Genomic DNA, 18,323 nt, shown 5'->3' on the forward strand with positions numbered 1-18,323 from the left:
GGCTTAACTTCAGAGCCAATCAAATAAGAATAGAATCTTCAGAGCAAACTGTGTTTCTCCACTCTGGAGGTGAGTCTGCCAGGGCGGATCGGAAATATTTACTTCACAAGCATTGACAATGTTATTGGTATTAACAACATAATCAGTGTTGCTCAAATGCAAGCATTCTTTTAAGTGGCTTCAAGTTACTTCCCACTGTTTGGGTATATTTATTGGCTACTGCCATTTGCTTTTAGTTTTTTCTCTTTGAGTTTATTACCATAAAGCAGGGATTATTAACCTACAGTCCGGAAAGCCTGTCCATTTGAATGGGGAAACAATTACATTTCTATTTTTACTGCCTTCTAACAAAATTTAATGCTTTCTTCCATTGCGAATAGAGCCATAAACTCAAAGTTGTAATAACAGTACCTGTGGTTTTGTCATCACCAATAGCAATCACAGACATTTCATACCACATTGCAGCTGTTACAGATATGTTGTAAGTGAAATGTCACTTACACTCAAAACTACTTTGAAATTAGACCTCCTCCCGGATCTTGTTTTTAATGTGTTAATGAAGCATTTATTTTAAATTTTTAATATTTTGATAATTATATTTCAATACCATTTGTTTCCTTTGTAATCCATATTTTATAGATTTCAAAACATCTTTCTGAGAAGGGTTCCACCAGTTTCACCAGTGAGGTTCATGGCATGCACAGACGCACAGACACACACAGACGCAGACACACAGACACATGCACACACACAGAGTAAGAACTGATTTAGAGGCTAATATTGACATTGGTGCCTGAGATGCAAGACTGAAATTAGAAAGTTCTCCCAAAGATACACAGTCGTTTTAAAGCTAGGGGTGAGGGAGGAAATCTGCCACTTCTATAGGAATGCTCTCCCTGGAGCCTGGTGGGGTGCTGTCCTTGTATTCTGGCTGCCTGTTATTTGTCTCTGTCCCTGCTGCATGTCTAAAGGACTTGTCTGGATTTTGAGTTCCTAGCATAGTGCCTGGCATAGTGCAGGTTCTCAGTGACTTTGCAGAGTGGATGGAAATATAAACTAGAAATATATCCTTGTTCAAATCAGCACACCAGTAGTCCTGTTAAACAAAGGGGACATGTATCAAGTGTGTGTGTGTGTGTGTGTGTGTGTGTGTGTGTGTGTGTATGCAAAACCAGGTGGGGATAGAGGGACTATTATTGGGGTGTGGGAGAATAAATTGGGATGTTCTTTTTTAAAAGAAACTCCAGACTTCTGGAAGGTTATTTTCTAAGAATCTTGCTGGCAATGTGAAGGCAACCCCCCTGTGCACAGCCCCACCCAGCCTCACGTGGCCACCTCTCTCTCTCCCCCTACAAAGGGCTGGCTCCCCAGTATATATAAACTTCTCTAGAGCTCAGGCACGAGCCAGCAAGGCCACCCATCTGGACACCTCTCAGCACAGAAGAGCATTCCAGAGGAAGCCTCACCCAGCCTCGGCACTGAGGTTCTTCTGTGCACATTGCTGCAGCTTTGGCCCCGAGATGCCAGCTGTCCAGCTGCTGCTTCTGGCCTGCCTGGTGTGGGATGTGGGGGCCAGGACAGCTCAGCTCCGGAAAGCCAATGACCGGAATGGCCGATGCCAGTATACTTTCAGTGTGGCCAGTCCCAATGAATCCAGCTGCCCAGAGCAGGGCCAGGCCATGTCAGTCATCCATAACCTACAGAGAGACAGCAGCACCCAGCGCTTAGACCTGGAGGCCACCAAAGCTCGGCTCAGCTCCCTGGAGAGCCTCATTCACCAGCTGTCCTTGGACCAGGCTGCCAGGCCCCAGGAGACCCAGGATGGGCTGCAGAGGGAGCTGGGCACCCTGAAGCAGGAGCGGGACCAGCTGGAAGCCCAAACCAGAGAGTTGGAGACTGCCTATAGCAACCTCCTCCAAGACAAGTCAGTTCTGGAGGAAGAGAAGAAGCGGCTGAGGCAAGAGAATGAGCATCTGGCCAGGAGGCTGGAAAGCAGCAGCCAGGAGGTAGCAAGGCTGAGAAGGGGCCAGTGTCCCCAGACTCGAGACACTGCTCGGGATGTGCCATTAGGCTCCAGAGAAGGTAAGAACGTGGGGTGGAGGGACTCTCAGTTCAGCAGGTGATATGGCTCATAGCGGCCTGCTCCAGGCGCTCCAGGCCTCCCTTCCTGCCCTTTCTCCCAGAGACTGCACATCTAGCACAAGGTAGGTGAGTTAAGGCAGCACAGCAGTTACTTTCAGGCATTACCGGTAATTTAGCTCCTGAGAGCTTCATTTAAATTCGTGGCTCTGAGTTCTTATGCCCCTCCATGACAAAGTTTTCACAGTCCATACAAAAGGAGAAATGAAAGGACGAGATGAGATGTGTACGCCTATGAGCAGTAGCAAGTTGCCCACTGTCCTTTTTGAAAAAGCCCCTTTTTTGAACCTTTGCTCAGAGATTGTTATTCTTACCTTTAGGTGTTAAAATGCCCTTTATTTATGAAGTGACAGTAGATTTAGGAAATGATAGTAAGTGGTACGTTTTTGTTTATTTTTAAATGTTCTCCCTTGGCAAAATAAAGAGGTGGCACCTCTCTCACTTCCCTCAATATGTTGTTTCCTTCCTCAGTCCAATCTGAGAACCTCTGCTTTTAGTCACCAGACAAATCCTTGAGGTGGCTCTTTTTCACTGAGAGGCTCCTCTGTTCATCCTGGTCCCTGCTTGCCTGAAGGGGAGTGTGTGTGTGTGTGTGTGTGTGTGTGTGTGTGTGTGTTTGTGTGTTGGGGGAAGGGGGAATACTGTTCTCATTAGCTGGGAAGATAATATTTGTGTCACTTTTTGTGAAAGTGTGCTCCTAAATATTCACTGTTGAGGAAGTTTTCTAATCATGAGGAAATAAGCAAATCCAGTTGTTGGACAATTAGTTTGGACTGGTTAAAGATGTCAGTGTCAAAGAAGAAAGAAAAAAGGGGTGGGGAAGGGCTTGTTCTGTATTAAAGAGACTAAAGAAATGTGTTAACCAAATGTGGTGCATGAGTCTTGATTGGTGTCTTCAGCAAGGGGGAGAAAAGGCTATGAGGGACAGGTTTGGGATAATTGAGGCAATTTGAATATAGACTGCTTATTATATTATGTTACTGTATTCATGTTCAGTTTCTTAGTGTGATGATGATACTGTGGTTGTGAAGGAGAAAATCCTTGTTCTAAGGAGAGACATGCTTAAGTACCCAGGGGTGAGGCATCAGGAAGTCTGCAGTTTGCTTTCAAATGGTTGAAGAAAGACTGCAAATATACAGAGAATGACAGAAAGAAAGGTAAGACAACTGTGGCACAATATTAGTAACTGGTGAATTACACACTGGTGAATCTAAGCATATGGGGAGCTTATTGTACTATTCTTTTAGTTTTTCTACAGGCTTGAAAACCTTTAAAATTATGAGAAAATATTTGCTAAAAAAGCCTTCTACATGAAAGGCAAGTTCTTCATAGGGATGGGGCTAGAAAACCTAAGAGCCAGGGACTGGCGATGACCTTGGGCAAATTACTGAACCCTCTGCAACTTCATTTCTTGCCCATAATATGACAAAGAAAATTCCTGCTGTGAATAATAATTTTTGTGGGGTCCACATGAAATACCTATGAGATGTAAAGGATTTTTTTTTTTTAAATCCTAGATTGTTAGAATTGGAAGAGATTCAATTCTGAATTTTACAACCAAGGAAAGTGAAGTCCTAAGGTGCTAAGGGACCAAGGTTGCCCAGCTGGTCAGTGGTAGAGCTTGAGACTTGAACTTGAATCTGTGAAGACAATTGAAAGAATCATCATTACTATTAGTGTGATGAGGCCTTACTTACTTCAGACTGTTAACTGAATGGAGTTACATTTACAATAAAAACTCCTGCATGTGTGTATGTGGGTGGGGTGTGTGTGTACAAAAATAGAGGCAATATTTTGGCTTTTTTTCTTCTGTGGTCATTTAACAAGTCTTTGGGGCTTTGCTAGATGTGTTTCCTAATTTTATATTCCTTCTTGATCTTTCCATCTACTCCACTTTTGAAATAAGGGCAACATCCCATTATAATGAACACCAGATATGGAAGTTGTTTTCTAGTAGTAAATGGTTTTCATGAGCAGGAAATTACGTTAGTACAAGAATGTGGAACTGGAAAGGGACCTAACGAGCATCTGGTACCACTGGCTCATTTTTGCAGATATGGAAACTGAGGTCCAGAGAGGTTATTCAGCTAGTCCATGGCCACTACCAGTTAGTGGCAAAGCTAGAATTCTGGCCTCTCCCTCTGAGGTTCAGTGACTTTCTTTCTTTTTCTTTCTTTGGAGACAGAGTTTTGCTCTCGTTGCCCAGGCTGGAGTGCAATGGTGTGATCTTGGCTCACTGCAACCTCCACCTCCTGGGTTCAAGCAATTCTCCTACCTCAACTTCCCAAGTAGCTGGGATTACAGACATGTGCCACCACACCTGGTTAATTCTGTATTTTTAGTAGAGACAGGGTTTCACCATTTTGGTCAGGCTGGTCTCAAACTCCTGACCTCAGGTGATCTGCCTGCCTTGGCCTCCCAAAGTGCTAGGATTACAGGTGTGAGCACCACACCCAGCTATGAGGTTCAGTGACTTTCAGGACCTTCAGCTGACCTCTAGTTTATAGACCCTAAAGGTGAAAGACAGAAAGGTACAGGAATGCTTGGTACAAAAGATCTGCTTCAAGGTTCCAGATCTAGGGAAAAGGGGGCATTCTGGAGGCTGGAATGTAAGTCTAGGTATGCTTCTTTGCAGGTGTAGAGGTTTGGGTAGAGAAGCTTAGTGAGGCTGAGCGGACAAAGGTAAGGCCTGAGAAGGCAGCCTTTCTGTATTCCACCTGTGGCTCAAATTGCTACCACCACTTCCTTGATCATGTATTAATAGTTGTTATATAGAAAAAAAAACTTTTTATAATCATGGAAATCATTGGTTATACATACATATAATGTGACATTTTACTGTATAACTATTACTACAATGTTATATATAACTTTTTCTACTCTGGCTTATATAAAAGTTTCATATATATAAATTATATATATATATATATATATATATATATATATAATAGTTTTTGAAAAGTAGAAAAAAGTATAATTGGCCAGGTGTGGTGGCTCACACCTGTAACCTCAGCACTTTGGGAGGCAGAGGTGGGCAGAGGTCAGGAGTTTGAGAACAGCCTGGCCAACATGGTGAAACTTAGTCTCTACTAAGAATACAAAAATTAGCCGGGTGTGGTGGCGGCTGAAGCAGGAGAATTGCTCGAACTGGGAGGTGGAGATTGCAGTGAGCCAAGATCGTCACGCCACTGCACTCCGGCCTGGGTAACAGAGTGAGACTCCAACTCAAAAAAAAAAAAAAAATATATATACACACACACACACACACACACACACAATTTACCAGAAGATTAATTAAAGTTAGTTATTTCTGTAACAAGAGAAGGCCTGCTTTGTGACCTAGCCCCTGCTAAATAACAGGGACTGGTCTCCCGTTGAACAGAGCCAGGAAGAGGGCTTGTGTGCAGTTCGTGTATATGGACCATGATCCTAGGGAAGAGTTGTGGAGACAGGGAAGAGTAAGAAGTGAGACAGGGAAGGAAGGAAAGCCACAAAGTGGGGGCCTTCTCAAGCTGATCACCACAGTGGGCAATGGAGCTCGAGCCCAACAAGCCCTTCAGAGGGACTGTGTAGACGGCAACAGAAGAGGGGAGTGTTTACCCATGGATCTGATACCCTGTTGGCGAAGGTCTATCCCATGGAGTATATTACACTTCCATGATACTCAGATGTGGGGACAAGGTTTGTTCTTGCAGACTTTGGTTTGTTTTTTTTTTTTTTTTTTTTTTTTCTTTGAGACCAAGTCTTCTCTTGTTGCCCAGGCTGGAGTGTAGTGGCATGATCTCGGCTTGCTGCAGCCTCCACCTCCTGGGTTCAAGCGATTCTCCTGCCTCGGCCTCTCAAGTAAGCTGGGATTACAGGTGCACACTACCACACCCGGCTAACTTTTGATTTTTTTTTTCAGTAGAGACAGGGTTTCACCATGTTGACCAGGCTGGTCTTGAACTCCTGACCTCAAGTATCCGCCCACCTTGACCTCCCAAAGTGCTGGGATTACAGGCATGAGCCACCACGCCTGGCCCATTCTTGTAGACTTTCTATGCAGAAAATCAGAGAAGCTGGGCCAGGGTGGCTGAAGTGAGGTCCCCGCAGGTGATACTTGCAAGAGGCAAGTTGCCTCAGCAATGGATGCAAAAAGGTGGGAAGGATGTGAGTGGAAGGTGGAGAGGAGAAACCAGAGGTGTTCAACACAAGTGCTGCGTGTTCCGTTTCCTCGCCTAGAATAGGATAAAGATGATAATCCCTCACGGTCCAGGCCCCTTCACGAGACTGCTTCCCTGCCTTTGGATCTTGCATCCTCTATTCTGGGCTTCCATCCTCATGCCAGACGGCTCTATTCCTGGAGGCTGACCATTGCCAGATGCTCCTGGCTGACATGACCTAGAAGAAGCCAACAGGCTCATAATTTAACCATCCACCCTGCCAATGGGGAACTGGCCTTGCAGTCATCCTGGAAGCCATTCCCTGACATTATGTTTTATTGTGGTTCATGTTTATTCCAGCTAATGCAATGAGGAGTGGCTCCTGCAAAGCACAAGCTGAAGGGCTCCTTGCTCAGAGCCATAAGGGCTGTGATGGGACCTGGCAGGGAACTTGGTACCAGCCAGGCAACCTTTGCTGCCTCTTCTTTGCCAGTGAGGGTGGAAGAACTAGTAAGAGGATTAGGTGCACAGCCCAGGAGCTGAGTTCACAGGGCAACTCACTAGGACCTGAGCTCAGCCCAGGAGTGGGTCATCCCCCAAAGTGCTGAGCAGCATCTTTGAAGCTCTTTTAAAGCCTCCAGGGGCAATCTGGGTCCAGTACAGAGATAGAAACCACACAGTGGGTTAAGCCAGGGAAGTTTACTTTAAAGAATTACCATGATGAGGGCCAGACACAATGGCTTATGCCTATAATCCCAGCACTTCGGGAGGCCAAGGCAGGTAGATTACCTGAGGTTGGGAGTTCGAGACCAACCTGACCAATGTGGAAAAACCCTGTCTCTACTAAAAATACAAAATTAGCTGGACATGGTGGCACATCCCTGTAATCCCAGCTACTCGGGAGGCTGAGGCAGGAGAATCGCTTGAACCTGGAAGGTGGAGGTTGCGGTGAACTGAGATCATGCCGTTGCATTCCAGCCTGGGCAACAAGAGGGAAACTCTGCCAAAAACAAAACAAAAACAAAACAAAACAAAAAAAAAACAAAGAAAAGTAAAAGAATTACCATGACGAAAGAGCAACTATAGATAGAAGTGAGCGTCATAGGCACCTAGGGCGAGGGAGGGTGCTGGAGGGTGCCGGACCCAGGACAAGCTTGGAAGGGGGAGGTGAGGTTCAGCACATCAGCTAGCAGAGAAGGCAGCTGACGTGCGCAGGCCTGAGCTGGCTGGCAGCTGCAGTCCGCCACTTCCCAGTGCAGGTGAGGAGGGCAACCAGCAACGTGTGGCAGGGGCATGGTGGGCGTCAGGGCAGGCACAGGCAGGAGGCGGCCTCCAGAGCACTGAGGGCCCTATGCAGGGACTCTGGGTTCCTTGTTGAGAGGGCTATGGAAAGGTCATGGCCAGGCTGTGGCTGTGAGGTCACGGAAGAACTTTGTTCTGGGTCCATGGCTGGGGCCGGACTCTCCACCAAATGTCCTCACAGTCACACCAGTGGCCTATGGACGCAGCTCAGGGAAACTACAGACCTTCTTCCTCCCACGATGGCCCTCCAGCGCCCTCTACTGGGATAGTTCAACATGGTGCTCACTTTAAAGTTCTTGTTCAGACAGCATACGTGGAAGGGTGCATTCAGCTCTGAGGCAATACATTTATAACTCACACACCTCCTTAGCACAGGATAGAAGAGTTCACAGCTGCCATCGCCTTGGAAGACATGGGCTCAAGACCCAGCCACACCACATAGCTGTGTGACCTTGGGAACATTACTTAACCTCTCTGAACCTTTCCTCATTTGCAAAAGGGAATATTAATGTTCACTTTCGGGACTATTATTTGAAAGTAGGGTATAGCAAGCACCCAGCCAGTACTGTCTCATAATAGACACTCACTAAGTAGTGGCAATAAGCTTTATCAAACGCGGTCTGCAGTCCTAAAGTCTTTCTCTATTTCTCTGAAACTCTGAAGGCACCAGATCACATTTGAAAATTATATAAAAATTACTTCAAATGGGTAAAGAGCTATAAATGCCAACAAGTCATCTTGTTTCACCAAAAAAAAAAAAAAAAAAAAGCTGTTTTTTAGAGTTCCAGAGCCGGTGCCTACTTTAGCTATCCACAGGGAAGTCACCTGTGAACATGCCTGACGTTTTTGTGTTTATTTTCACTTTCTTCCTTCCCTCTGTAGCAAAAGGGGCATTTATTTTCTTAATTTTCTTCCCACGGACTGGCAGGTATGTACCCCTAATTTTCTTAGTATACGTCTCTTCTCAGTAAGTTGCTAAATCAAATAACCAGCATAAAATACTTAATTTTGTATGTTTAAAGGGGTCAGATGCAAGGGAGGGGTGGCTCACCTGAATTTAATATTTTGTTTAAAAACCTAAAAAATTAAAAGCCCCTAAAAATGTTAACAGTCTGTCACAATATAGCCCTTAATATTTTCCTAATCTCTTTTTGTTTTTCTTCCATGTTCAGAATGAAATGTTAGTGATTTTGAAACATTCCAGAGAAATTTTAGTGTTGACACATTTATTAAGGGACCATCACATGGCAACTGTGGGTCGCATAGCCGAAGCGCACGGACAAGGGTGGGGGAATCCTCCAGACTTTCTGTACAGATGTCATGCAGTATTTCTCTCACCCCACATTGCCTGAAACCAACTCTTACATTCTGAGAGTTGAGTCAATCAAAGAAAAGAAATTTGAATTGTCCTGAGGCAGAGTCTGCAGCGATCCAAGAAAAGGTACAGACGAAAGGAAAGCAGCTCAATTCAAGGAACCTGCTTAATGTCCTGATTTTGAAAATTGTCCCAGCAAGAGTTTGCTTACCGCGTGAGCCTCTACACACTGCAGGAGGCTGGGGAGGCCAGGCAGCGGTGGGCTGCTCCTGACAGCCCCAGTGAGTGTTTTGGGCCTAAGAGAGAAGCCATGGCAATGGACAAAGCGGCAGCAGAGAGGGAGGTTACCGATGGTTCTGCCACCTTGTGTACAGGAAGGGGGTCACTCTCTCTTACCTCTCCCTAGCAGCACAGAAAAGCAGGGAACCTCGGGCACCCTGTCCCTCTGCCCCATGGGCAGCACCAAGTCGCTGCCAGAGGTGTGTGGTTGCCTGCACAGGGGGAGAAGGGAAACAGCGGGTGCCGGTCTCAGGTGGGTCTAGGGAACCTCCATTTGACCTAGTGAATCAGTCTGTGCCCCAGATACCCAACTAGGTCAATGGAGCCTTTAGAATGAAGAACAAAGGAGTTTCCTCACCCCCCCCACAGAACCTCAGCTAGGGAGAAGGAAAGGCAAGGAACAAAATAAAGTTTCCACGACTCTCCAGGAGCCATTCAGATTGTCTAAGAGACTCTGGTTTCTGCAGCAACCTGGAATAAACCCATTTTCCTTCTGAGCTATGAGGACGTTGCCAGATTATGATTCCCTTAAGGGCATGGACCAATTTTGTTAATTTTTTTTTTTTTTTTTTTTTTTTTTTTTTTTTTTTTTTTTTTTGAATCTCATTCTGACACCTAGGCTGGAGTGCAGTCGTGTGATCTCAGCTCACTGTAACCTCTGCCTCCCGGGTTCAAGCGATTTTCCTGCCTCAGCCTCCTGAGTAGCTGGGATTACAGATGCCTGCCACCATGCCCAGCCAATATTTTGTATTTTTAATAGAGACGGGGTTTCACTGTGTTAGCCAGGTTGGTCTCCATCTCCTGAGCCCTCGTGATCCACCCGCCTCGGCCCCCCAAAGTGCTGTCTTTTTTTTTTTAAAACATAGAAGAGCCTATTAGACAAAGCCTATTAGTCACCTTTTATCTTGAGCACCTAGCACAGCCTCACACTCAATAGGTGCTCCAGCGATGCTGACTGAAAGGATGGATAAATAGCTCTGTGGATTTGAGGCTATGGATCATGAAGGCCTGCCGTGTCCCGGGGGGTACTCCCAATTGCCTCTGGGGTTTGGAATGCACACTGAGGATGTCCTCGGTTGCCTATACATTTTGGCTTATGAGTCTTCCTTTTTAAAAATTTTTTTAAAAGACAGGGTCTCATTCTGGCACCCAGGCTGGAGTGCAGTGACATGACCATGGCTCGCTGCAGCCTTGCCCTCTTGGGCTCAAGAGCCATCCTTCTGCCTCAGCCTCCCAAGTAGCCAAGACCACAGACTGCACCACCACACCCAGCTGACTTTTTAATTTTCTGTAGAGATGACGTCTCACTATGTTGCCCAGGCTGGTCCCAAACTCCTGGCCTCAAGCAATCCTCCCCCCTCGGCCTCCCAAACTGCTGGGTTTACAGGCATGAGCCACTGCTCCTGGCTAGCTTACACGTTTTAACTACTCGCATGGTCCACTCTAGACTGAGAGATATCCCAGAGATGGAGGACCCACTCACCTCCAGGGCATTGCACTTAGGGAGGCTGTTGAACGACTGTAGCCACACACATGCAGGGGTGGAGGGGAGGGGAGAACGGCAGCTGGGATCAGGTGGGCAGTGGCGGCAGCTGCTGAGCTGGCTCCGTGTGGGCAGCAGGGCTGTCGGCCCAGCCCGCACCTGAGAGCTAGCTGAGCGTTCTCTTCAGCTCCTTCCAGGGAGAAAGTTTTTCTGGTACTATAATTTGTTGAAGCTGAACCCCAGCAACTCAAACAAGGCACCCTGATTGCAGAGATGTGAACATGTAAACTAATGTGTGGCTTTGATGAAATGTGGTACAACATTTCATCAAGAGTTCTGTGGTGATTCTCTCTGCCTGAAATCTACATTTAGATTTTAGGGTTGAGCAAACAAATGATAAAAGGCAGAACATGTCTTCCTGCCCCTCTCAGCTGTGTAGGCGCCCAGGTCTCAGGTGATGGGATGACTTTCCTCCCGCCGTCCTGAACACCTGAGAATCCTGAGCGGGGAACCAAGTTGTTCAAAGGGCAGAGAAGTGACTCAGAGGTTCAGCAAGAGAAAAGCCAGTGTGTTAAGCAAGTCTTTTTATTCTGGTGCTTTGCTCTCTGGGCCTTGCAAACAAACACGGGCGGGACTGTCCCTCCCAGGGGTAGCCAGTTCCTCCAGAGAGCAAAGGACTTGCCTGGGAGCACAGCTTTCAGATGCAAACCAGCCAGTCCAGAGCTCACACCCGGCCACCTCCTCCATCAGGCTCAAACTCAAGGCCACTATCCCCCTGACCTAATCACCCCAGGGCCTGGTACCAGACAATTAGAGAGAACTCCTGTGGCCCCAGAGCCTGCTGAAATTATTCACACTCCCCAATCCTAAACCTGCTTACCCTGCCTCCCCTTCCCTTCCCATGGAAAGAATAAAAGCTCTTTCCCACATTTTTCTCTGGCTCCCTCTTCCTCTGGAGGAACCCTGGTGCTTGCTCAGGTGACCTCCTGGGCTTAGTGTGCCCCCTGCCTCTTGGGATCTGTGAGTATAACAACTTGTAAAATGATTTTAGAGCAGTTTTATGTTCACAGCAAAACTGAGAGAAAGTACAGTGAGTTCCCAGATGCTACCGGCCCCCACACATGCACGGCCGTCCCATTACCGTCATCTCCCGCCACAGCGGTACAGTTGTTACAACTGATGATCCTGCATCAGCAGGCACATCACCCACGGTCCACAGTTTTAGTTAGGGTTCATTTTGGGTGTTACGCATTCTACGGGTTTGGGCAAATGCATAGTGACATGTGTCCACCGTTGTAGTATCATATACAGTATTCATTGCCCTGAAAATCTTCTGTGCCTCACCTAGTCATCGCTTCCCCACCCCAACAACAGCTGATCTCTTTACTGTCTCCTTAGTTTTGCTTTAACTTGCTTTTCAATGACAATTGCCTCCTGGGATGCTGGCCTGGCAATACCTGAATAATCGACAAACCTTCATTTTATTTGTTTGTGTGTGTGTGTGATGGGATTTTTGTGGGGTTGGAGGGGTGGACAGGGTCTCACTCTATACCAGGGCTGGAGTGCAGTGATATGATCACTGCTCACCACAGCCTTGACCTCCCAGGTTCAAGTGATCCTCCCCACTCAGCCTCCCAAGTAGCTGGGACTGCAGGTGCACATCACCACACCTGGCTAACTTTTTGTGTTTTTAGTAGAGATGGGGTTTCACCATGTTGCCCAGGCTTGTCTCGAACTATTGGGCTCCAACGATCTGCCTACCTTGGCCTCCAAAGTGCTGGGATTACAGGTGTGAGCCACAGCGCCTGACTAAACTGCATTTTAAAACAACCAAGCCTGTTCCTTGTGGCTGTTTCTTTGTCCTTGTGTTCAAGAACTGCTGTAAGATCATAATCCTAAGCAAGAGTAGAGACATGTGTCACACTGTGATCACTTACTGTCTAACCAGTGCTGCCCACCCGCTTCCCTTCCGTATGGCTCACCCACTCCCGTAAACTCTGAAAGAAACTCTGCACACACTCCCTCACTGTTATGCAAAACTGGTCTCAGAAAGGAATCAGGCAGAATATTTCTACTGAGAGTGTAAACTTAATATGCTACTTCTTACAATATTTGCATCTAACAAGGGAATAAGTCATTCAGTAAATTTTTATCTTTTTTTTTAAGAGAAGGGGTCTCCCTATGTTGCTCAGGCTGGTCTTGAACTCCTGGGCTCAAGTACTCCTCCTGTCTCGGTCTCCCAAAGTGCTGGAATTACAGACATGAGCCACTGTGGCTGGCCCCAGTTAAATTCTTCTTTTTTTTTTTTTTGAAACAGACTCTTACTCTGTCACCCAGGCTGGAGTGCAGTTGCATGATCCCTGCTCACTGCAACCTCTGCCTCCTCGGTTCAAGCAATCTTCAGCCTCCTGAGTATCTGGGACTACAGGCATGTGCCACCACACCGGGCTAATTTTTTTATTTTTAGTAGAGATGGGGGTTTCACCATGTTGGCCAGGCTTGTCTTGAACTCCTGGCCTCAAGTGATCCACCCACCTCAGCTTCCCAAAGTGCTGGGGTTACAGGCATGAGCCACTGCACCTTGTTTTTTTTTTGGGGGGGGGGGTGCCATGATCAGGCCTTGCTCTGTCACCCAAGCTGGAGTGCAGTGCCAGGATCGTAGCTCCCTGCAGCCTGGAACTCCGGGGCTCAAGCAATCCTCCTACATCAGCCTCCCAAGTACCACCATGCCCAGATCATTCCTCATGAAATTTTAGTTGTTGAAATTCAGACATCTAAGAAGGTGCTGAGGACTGTCTCAAAATGCCTGAAATTACAACTCACCTATTCACAAATCAGCCCTTCTAGTGGAAATTAATTAAAATCTTATTTGATTTTGGATACCCTACTCTAACGCAGGCACATTGCTATACAATTTATTATTTATGAGGTTTTAAATTATGGAATTGTTCAAACAGTCACAAAAGTAGAGAGACTACAGTGAGCCCCAATGTAGCCGTCACTCAGACCCAACCGTTATCAGCAGTTAGTCAGGTTTTACCTTCCCTTCACTCACCCCCATTCTACCCCCAGTCCTTATTTAAAATCAAATCTCAAACACCATATATTTGGGAGCCTATTTATTTTGTTTATTTATTTTGGGATGGAGTTGTTGTTGCCCAGGCTGGAGTGCAATGGTGCGATCTTGGCTCACCTCAACCTCTGCCTCCTGAGTTCAAACAATTCTCCTGCCTCAGCCTCCCAAGTAGCTGGGACTACAGGCATGCGCCAACACATCGGCTAATTTTGTATTTTTAGTAGAGACAGGGTTTCCCCATGTTGGTCAGGCTGGTCTCAAACTGCTGACCTCAGGTGACCTGCCCACCTCGGCCTCCCAAAGTGCTGGGATTACAGGTGTGAGTCACTGTGCCCAGCCCATTTATTTGTTTTTGAGACAAAGTTTTGTTCTTGTTGCCCAGGCTGGAGTACAATGGTGCAATCTCAGCTCACTGCAATCTCTGCCTCTCGGCTTCAAGCAATTCTCCTGCCTCGGCCTCCCAAGAAGCCAGGATTACAGGCGCCCACCACCACGCCCAGCTAATTTTTTTGTATTGTTAGTAGAGACAGGGTTTCACCATGTTGGCCAGGCTGGTCTCAAACTCCTGACCTCAGGTGATCTGCCCACCTCGGCCTCCCAAAGTGTTGGGATTACAGGCATGAGCCACCGTGCCTGGCCGGGAGTCTATTTAAATGTCATCCTCAACATAGTCAATCTTTGGGCCATTTTTTCTTACAGTAAAATTTTGTCTGTTTCTTTTAATGCAGTTTCTACATGGAATTTGGACACTTTGGCCTTCCAGGAACTGAAGTCTGAGCTAACTGAGGTTCCTGCTTCCCGAATTTTGAAGGAGAGCGCATCTGGCCATCTCAGGAGTGGAGAGGGAACCAACGGTATGAAGTTAGGTTTCTTCCCTTTTGTGCCCACATGGTCTTCATTCATGTCTAGTGCTGTGTTCAGAGAATCAGTACAGGGTAAATGCCCACCCAAGGGGAAACAAGTAACTTCCCTGGGAGCAGAGGGAGGAGAGGAGGAGAAGAACAGAATTCTCTGTCTCTCTGCTCCCTTGTCAGAGCAGGTCTGCGAGAGTCAGCCTTTCCCTAGCAAAGCCCTATATCCTATCACCCGCACTTGGAAGGCTGGGCTGGGCTGAGTTGGCTGGGCTGCACAGGGGAAGATAAGAGATGTGTTGATTTCACCCACTTGATGGTCATGTAGAATTAAGTGCACCTGAGAAATTACATTTTCAGTAGCACGTTCATATCTTTATTTTAAGGACAGGTGCACACCAAGCACCATCTCAGTCACAATCTGTTACTAACGGTATGTTTTCTGAACTTTGGCCACTTAGGAAAAGAACAGTTTGGTTCTCTCCAAAGAGTTCCCTGCAAGTCCAACTTTATGACTAATACTATAGTTTCCAGAAACTTTGACTATCCATGTTATTGACAATTATTACTAGCACTGAAGGGCATGCATGCAGGTAGGGGTTATAAAATATTTAAAACATGGTTCTCTGAGATATGAGCCGCAAAGTGTTTCTACTTTCTATGAGGAAACCAAAGGTGCCCGTTAAAAGTACAGAAATCTGGGCCAGGCACAGTGGCTCAAGCCTGTAAGCCACTGTAAATTATGGGCTCTGAGAGGCTGAGGTGGGAGGATAACTTGAGGTCAGGAGTTCGAGACCAGCCTGACCAACATGGTGAAATGTTTAGTAGAGAAAAATCTCTACTAAAAATACAAAAATTAGCTGGATGTGGTGGCACACACCTGTAATCTCAGCTACTTGGGAGGCTGAGGCAGGAGAATTACTTGAACCCAGGAGGCAGAGGTTGCAGTAAGCCAAGATCACACCACTGCCCTCTAGCCTGGGTGACAGGGTGAGACTTTGTCTCAAAAAAAAAAGGACAGGAATCTGTTGTGATTCTGCTAACTAAATTTTCAACTGTCTCTTCACTACATTTAAAAAATTATTTTCTAAGCTAAATTAGCCAGGCATGGTGGCAGGCACCTGTAGTCCCAGCAACTCAGGAGGCTGAGGTAGGAGGATTGCTTGAGCCTGGGAGGTTGAGGCTGCAGTGCACTGTGATTGCACCACTGTACTCCAGCCTAGGTAACAGGGCAAGACTCTGTCTCAAAAAATAATTATTTTCATGCTTATTATATTAAAATGATGGATGAAACATGTGACTCAGCAGATAGGGCTTGAGAAATTTTGTTGTATGGAGATTATTCTTATGAGTTGATTTTTCTCTCTCCTATATTAATGAAATAAACCAGGCATGAAAGTCACAATAAGTAATCCAATGAACACCCATGAGTCCCTTCCCAGCTTAAGTAGACTATTACAAATGCAACTGAGGCCCTCTGTGCAACTTTCATCTTTATAACTGATACTGAGTGAATTTTACTTTAAATATTTTATAGCTCCCACTCCCAAGTGTGGCCCTCAGTGCTAGCAATAGCTGTCAATAACATGAATCACAGATTGGTCACATAGCATTTACCATATATTTACTCTATACCAGCACTTAACATATAGAATTACATATAAAATTTACAACAGCCCTACTACCCAAAACACTATTAGTATCCCCTTTTTACAAATGGGATAACTGAGGTGTAGAGAGCTAAGTAACTTACTGAAAGTCACACAGCCAGTGGGTGGCAGAGCCTGGCTTTAAACCCAGATGATCTGTCTCCAGGGCTGTCACGTCTACCGGCTCTGCCAAGCTTCCTAATGGTCACTGTCTGTGTTTGGAAAGATTATGCATAAGTGGTGCTTTGTGTTCTTTTCTGAATTCACCAGGATGCGGAGAACTAGTTTGGGTAGGAGAGCCTCTCACGCTGAGAACAGCAGAAACAATTACTGGCAAGTATGGTGTGTGGATGCGAGACCCCAAGCCCACCTACCCCTACACCCAGGAGACCACGTGGAGAATTGACACAGTTGGCACAGATGTCCGTCAGGTTTATGAGTATGACCTCATCAGCCAGTTTATGCAGGGCTACCCTTCTAAGGTTCATGTACTGCCCAGGCCACTGGAAAGCACGGGCGCTGTAGTGTATGCAGGGAGCCTCTATTTCCAGGGCGCTGAGTCCAGAACTGTCATAAGATATGAGCTGAATACCGAGACAGTGAAGACTGAGAAGGAAATCCCTGGAGCTGGCTACCACGGACAGTTCCCATATTCTTGGGGTGGCTACACAGACATTGACATGGCTGTGGATGAGTCAGGCCTCTGGGTCATTTACAGCACGGATGAGGCAAAAGGTGCCATTGTCCTCTCCAAACTGAATCCAGAGAATCTGGAACTGGAACAAACCTGGGAGACCAACATCCGTAAGCAGTCAGTCGCCAATGCCTTCATCATCTGTGGCACTTTGTACACCGTCAGCAGCTACTCCTCAGCAGATGCTACCGTCAACTTTGCTTATGACACAGGCACAGGTATCAGCAAGACCCTGACCATCCCATTCAAGAACCGCTACAAGTACAGCAGCATGATTGACTACAACCCCCTGGAGAAGAAGCTCTTCGCCTGGGACAACTTGAACATGGTTACTTATGACATCAGGCTCTCCAAGATGTGAGAAGCCTCCAGCACATACCAGAAAACGCAGAAGGAGATGCCAAGGGCTCCCAGCGGGGAGCAAGCTGAAGGGAAAGCCAGCCAGGACCCAAGCAGCTTTCTCTGCTTTCCAAGTTTTCATTCATCCAGGAGGATGTGCATGGTCACCATCTGACTATACAGGAATTGCAGTCTGAAGGCATAGACAATTTCATATGATAATAAATACTCTCTTTTTTGTCAGCATTTATGGGATGTTTAATGAGACAGTTCGAGTTTTCTGGTGATTTGAGGCAAAAGCTAAAAGGCATAGTTTCTTCCTGAAAACCATTGCTCCTGCATGTTACAGGGTTACCACAAGCCACAATAAAAAACATAACTTCTAAAGGAAGCAGAATAGCTCCTCTGGCCAGCATTGAACATAAGTAAGATGCATTTACTACAATTGGCTTTTAATGCTTCAGATAGAATACAGCTGGGTCTCACATAACCCTTTGCCTTGCGAAATAAAATTATCTTACCCAGCGTTCTCTTCCTTGAACTTTGTGGGAATCTTTGCTTAAGAGAAGAGTATAGATTTCAACCGTCAGGTAATTCCTTCAGGTTGGGAGATGGGATTACAGGATGTTAAAGGCGGCGTGTGTGTGTAAGTGAGAGGGTTGTGCCTGGTTTTGAGGTGTTGCCCAGGGTGACGCCAAGCAAAAGCAGCATCCACACCTTCCCACCTCCATCTCCTGGTGCTCTCGGCACTACCTGAGCAATCTTTCCATCTCTTCCCTGAACCCACCCTCTATTCACCCTGGCTCCACTTCAGTTTTTATCTGTTGTCAGGAGTATGAATTTTATAAGCCACAACTTCAGGTGGAGAAACTTATAGCATTGTTTTGTTCTTCCAACTCTTAAAACTGTGGTAAAATATAACAAAATTTACCACCCTAGCCATTTATAAGGGCACAGCTCAGTGATATCAAACACATTCATATTATTGTGCGATCATCATTACGATATATCTCCAAAACATTTTTTATTTTGTAAAACTGAAACTCTACACCCA

The 18,323-nt window shown here is 46.2% G+C and overlaps 1 protein-coding gene across 1 annotated transcript; it reads left to right on the plus strand.

Moving 5' to 3' along the window:
- Window positions 1–1,266: 1,266 nt before the first annotated feature.
- On the plus strand, window positions 1,267–17,793 carry MYOC (myocilin). Its single transcript, XM_017530015.1, has 3 exons — window positions 1,267–2,082; window positions 14,465–14,590; window positions 16,507–17,793. Exons 1-3 carry the CDS (start codon window positions 1,521–1,523, stop codon window positions 17,289–17,291), a joined length of 1,473 nt encoding a protein of 490 aa, XP_017385504.1. The 5' UTR covers window positions 1,267–1,520; the 3' UTR covers window positions 17,292–17,793.
- The last annotated feature ends 530 nt before the right edge of the window (window positions 17,794–18,323 follow it).

The sequence above is a fragment of the Cebus imitator genome, unplaced genomic scaffold (assembly GCF_001604975.1).
Source record: "Cebus imitator isolate Cc_AM_T3 unplaced genomic scaffold, Cebus_imitator-1.0 Scaffold62, whole genome shotgun sequence".
Classification (NCBI taxonomy): Eukaryota; Metazoa; Chordata; class Mammalia; order Primates; family Cebidae; genus Cebus; species Cebus imitator.

What these genes read in the sequence shown, in the direction of transcription:
- MYOC (XM_017530015.1), top strand. Translation starts at nt 1,521, where the DNA reads ATGCCAGCTGTCCAGCTGCTGCTTCTGGCCTGCCTGGTGTGGGATGTG. An exon ending in GCCATTAGGCTCCAGAGAAG is followed by an intron (nt 2,083 to 14,464) that starts GTAAGAACGTGG and finishes CTTTTAATGCAG; the next exon opens with TTTCTACATGGAATTTGGAC. An exon ending in GAGTGGAGAGGGAACCAACG is followed by an intron (nt 14,591 to 16,506) that starts GTATGAAGTTAG and finishes TGAATTCACCAG; the next exon opens with GATGCGGAGAACTAGTTTGG.